The sequence below is a fragment of the Octopus bimaculoides genome, chromosome 4 (genome assembly GCF_001194135.2).
Source record: "Octopus bimaculoides isolate UCB-OBI-ISO-001 chromosome 4, ASM119413v2, whole genome shotgun sequence".
NCBI classification, from domain to species: domain Eukaryota; kingdom Metazoa; phylum Mollusca; class Cephalopoda; order Octopoda; family Octopodidae; genus Octopus; species Octopus bimaculoides.
In genome coordinates this window covers 121,171,423-121,175,944 of record NC_068984.1, presented here as the reverse complement: position 1 = coordinate 121,175,944, position 4,522 = coordinate 121,171,423, and the positions used below count along the sequence as shown (strand labels likewise).

Here is a 4,522-nt window from a genome sequence, read left to right as displayed (position 1 = left end):
AGAAGCTGTGGACCAAGAGGTCTCGTAGGTTGAGGGCTCGTTTGAAGGAGGGGAGCGGTCGGTTAGGGAAGATGTGCGAAGTGAAGGGGTCGGACTGGAGTCGTCGGAAGGCTCGGAGAATGGAGCGCTGGAAAGGTAGGGTGCTCTGGCAAGGGCGGTGTGGATAGTAGTGAGGAGATATCCACGTAGGATAAAGTGGTGAGCCATGAGTTCAGACTAAGTCTGAAAGTTATAGTCGTCACTACAGAGCCTGCGTAGACGGAGGAATTGGGAATAGGGTATGGAAAGCCTGGTGTGTTTAGGGTGGGAGGAGGAGAAGTTGAGGTATGAGTGTGAGTTTGCAATGTTTCACGAAAATGGAGAATTATAATTGTCGCTAAATATGACTAGGGTGTTAGGAAACACCTACACTGCTAGAAATAAGAGCTAAAGCGCTCTAATGCTGTAGTTAACGCACATCAATGAAAACATATACACTAACAGGGAACATAATTGTCCCAAAAATGCCGACCGAGAATTCTTAATGCGGACATCAATTTCGGGAATTTCCGTTGCCTCATCAGTTAAGCCGACTCGATTTTTCAGCTTTTTCCGGACATGTTTCGTTATTAGTATTTATGTTTTCGTCATCCAAATTATTGGATGATTTAGCTATTCGCTAATGTGAATATATAAAATTAATATAAACGGCTTTTTGCAATGTTTTATCAAAAAAGGACAATTATAATTGTCACTAAATGTGACTAGGGTATTAGTAAACACCTACATTGCTATATATATATATATACTTATATATAGTTGAAATTTACAGTGAAACAAAAGACGAAGACAGGTGTATAAACAACGAGGAGGTGCATTATTCGACGCTCTGGAAGGTGAGAAAGTTTTTACGTTTCGACTCTACGCTCTTCAGCAGAAAGGAACACGCAGAAATAAATAGAGAGAAAACTTGTGTGCATTTGTGTGTGTGTGTGTGGGGGGGGTGTATGCAAACACGCATGGATACGAACACAGTCTCACACAAACATTGAAGCAATGGTTTATAGAAAAGTATATATTCGTGCATACTTTTGCACAAATATAAATTCAATAAAGCTTACAAAAATATAACCGCTAGAATAGCTCCTTACATTTGACCAATTTTCACCTATATTTGTTTTGAGTCTCCAGTAGACACTGTATCCGATCCCTGGACCACCTTGTTCCCATATTTCAAGAGGCTGAAAAAAAAATTACTGGCAAGTCACCACCAAAATAACAAAAAGCAAAACAAAAACTCCACCAAAAGCAAGAACAGAATCACTAAAAAGAACATTAAAAGAATGAAAATGTATGCTCCCCAATCACATGTTTCCAGGTTCATCCTCACACTGTGGTATCTTAGGCTAATGTCTTCTACTATAGCCTCGGGTCAATCAAAGCCTTGTGAGTTGATTTGGTTGTCGAAAACTGAAAGAATCCCGTCGAATATACGTGGTCTGATCAATAAATATCTGGACTATTGCCATAGTAACGAAGCTAAAGCACATAGAGTAAGGCGGCTTGGCATGGATTGACTCTGTTGTGCATGCGCACTAAGTTTTAACATTCTAGCTCACTTCTGCTGTTTACTGCAGTGCTTAGAAGGAAGGTGCGCTTCCTTTATGTTCTGAGTTTACATCCCACGGTGGGATTTTTCATTTGCATCACTCAACCGAGATCAACTAAATATAGTTAGTACCAGTCAAGTACTGGAAATGATTAAATTGAACTATAACTGTCTCCTCCTGTTGGTGGCTTTCTGCCATTCTCAAAGAGCTTTATTATTAGGAATCGGACGGCGGCGAGCAGGCAGAATCGTTAGCACACTGGATAAAGTGCTTAGCGGCATTTATTCCGTCTTTGCATTCTCAGTTCAAATTCCGTTGAGGTCGACTTTGCCTTTCATCTTTTCGGGGTCGATTAAATAAGGAGCACTACGGTTGATGTAATCGATTTACTCGCTCCCCGGAAAAAATTTCTGGTCCTGTGCCAATATTTGAATGTATTAGGTTGTCAAGAAAGTTCTTGCGGTTTTTAATCTTTACATTCAGATGCATATATCTCGGCTCAAACAAAACTTTTTTAATCGAAATAAACACCATCAGAATCAACACACTTTTGCCAACACGAAACAATTTTATTTCTGCCAGTAGCCCAATTCGTTCAACTTCTGCAGAGTCAGTTGTGCGACGTGCGGCCGAGTGCTGTCGTGGAGAAAAATTGGTCCTTTTCTATTGACCAATGCTGGCTGTTGTTGTCGGAGTTTCTTATGCATTTCATCCATTTGCTGACAGTACTTCTCCGTCGTAATGGTTTCGCCTGGATCCAAAACGCTGTGATGGTTGAGACCGGCCGCAGACCACCAAACAGTCACCATGATCTTCTTTTGGTGCAACATTGGCTTCGGGAAGTGCCGTAGATCTTCGTCGGCGTCCAACCACTAAGCTGAGCGTTGCGGTTGTAAAGAATCCACTTTTCATCACAAGTCATAATCCGGTCGAGAAACGGGTCGTTCTTGTTGCGTAAAAGAAGGGAAGGCGACACTTCAAAACGGCATTTAAAAAATTTTGGTTGTCGTTCAATTCATGTGGCATCCATTTCTCAACTATTTTTGTTTTCTCAATCTCTTTCAAGTGGTTGGAAATTGTCGTATAGGTTACATCTAATTCCGAAGCAAGCTCTCAAACAGTTGTGCGTGGATTGGCTTCCACTAAGGCTCTTAGTTGATCGTTGTCAACATCCGATGACCGACCACAACGCTTATCATCTTCAAGACTCTCGTCACCGCTACGTAATTTCTTGAACCACCATTGTGCTGTACGTTCATTAGTGGTTCCTGGGTCAAACGCATCGTTGATATCACGAGCTGCTTTTCGGCCTAGCTTGAACTGGAATAAGAAAATTGTGCGAATTTGCTTTTTGTCCATGTTGTATTCAACGTTCCGGAAAAAATGGCCTAATTATTCAAAAAGAAAAAGTGTAACACGATTAGATAGAGCGAAAAACAGGCTTTAACATGATATATAAAGCCAAAGTAATTTAACGAAAATTAATTTGAAAATGCATAATTTAAAATCAAAATTTTAATTTCCGCAAGAGCTTTCTTGACAACCTAATACTATTAGGGATAAGAAAAATTTAAATCAATGATTACATATAACATAATATCAGCACATGAGTAAAAAGATAAAAGAATAAATAAATGTTTTTACTTACCGACCACTCAATTACAAGCGTTTTTACTTTTCCTCCTCCACCAGTTATGGCTTTTGGAGGTATTAATGGAGGTGAGCTCAAAGTGTGGATATAACCTTAAATGACAGAGAATAGATGTCAACTGAAGTCATTAGAAGGTCAATAGGTTATCAAGACTACATTGGATTTCAAATCACATTATTTCATGTTTGTTTTTTATTTGATTTTATATGTACAGTCACAACTTGCTAATGCTAATGACAGATAATCGTGAATTACTCGCAGCAAGTGTTCCACATTACCTGAACATTTCCATGCAGCTTCATACTCTTTAGAGTTGGCACTCGTGGAAAGCGCTAATGTCGGAATGTTCTGAAACGTGTCATCTCCAGTCAATAACAAACTATGGGAATATCTTTGTACTAAGCTATATGAAGTTAGTATATGTATGTTGTTCTTACTCATGGACAAAAACAGATAGACACATCTGGATAAAATATGTATATATCATAATAACCCTATGCACTAGTGTAATACACAGACTGGATTGCTTGATCTCTCGAAATCAGTGGCATATATAAAGATAAGATCCATGCTATTAACTTCAAGAGGTATTGTATTGCTTGCGGATTAACAGCATAAATTAAGTAGCATAGAACACATGTAGAAACACAAAAACTATAAGCGAGCAAACATGCACAAGCACACGCAATGAAAGCACAATTCTTACTTGATGGATGGCTTAAGTCTCCAACACCTTCGATATTGGCAGCACTTATACAAAATTGATAGTCTTGGTTTGAATGCAATCCAGAAATGGTGAGTGAATGGAACCCTGTATCATCCATCCGAATGTTCCTCATAAGGATATCTATAGAGATTGAAGGAAATTAGAAAAAGTCCACCAATCATAAAATATAACGGCATAGTATATAAATATATATGTATAGTAAATTCTGTTTGCCAACATAATGTGGCTGTCCTGAAAGAGATGATGTTACTGCTGCTTTAGCCTCAAGAAACATCGTTTCTAGCTGGCTATGCGACACACTATCTGTGCCCTTATATTTTTAAACAGGGAGCTCAGCACACCCAGCTAGCGCAAGACATCTCTGGACTAGTTTCTGGGTTATTGCTCTTTATCAACACAGAGTAGCTGCTTGACCCGGTAGCGTTGCTGAATTTTCTGTTCGAAAATATAAGGACACAGATAGTGTGTCGTATAGCCAGCGAGAAACGATGTTTCTTGGGGCTAAAAACATTTGTATGTATGTATGTATGTATGTATGTATGTATGTATGTATGT

At 39.1% G+C, this 4,522-nt stretch overlaps 1 protein-coding gene across 2 annotated transcripts in view; it reads right to left on the bottom strand.

The window, feature by feature from the left end:
- Positions 1 to 4,522, bottom strand: part of LOC106868129 (contactin) — a 76,701-nt gene that overhangs the window by 15,308 nt on the left and 56,871 nt on the right. For both annotated transcript variants that reach the window (XM_052967403.1, XM_014913259.2), the window contains 3 exons: positions 3,947 to 4,087; positions 3,238 to 3,332; positions 1,131 to 1,220 (listed from right to left, as the gene is read on the bottom strand). In XM_052967403.1, coding sequence (XP_052823363.1) covers positions 1,131 to 1,220; positions 3,238 to 3,332; positions 3,947 to 4,087 — 326 coding nt within the window. The remainder of the gene's footprint in view (positions 1 to 1,130; positions 1,221 to 3,237; positions 3,333 to 3,946; positions 4,088 to 4,522) is intronic.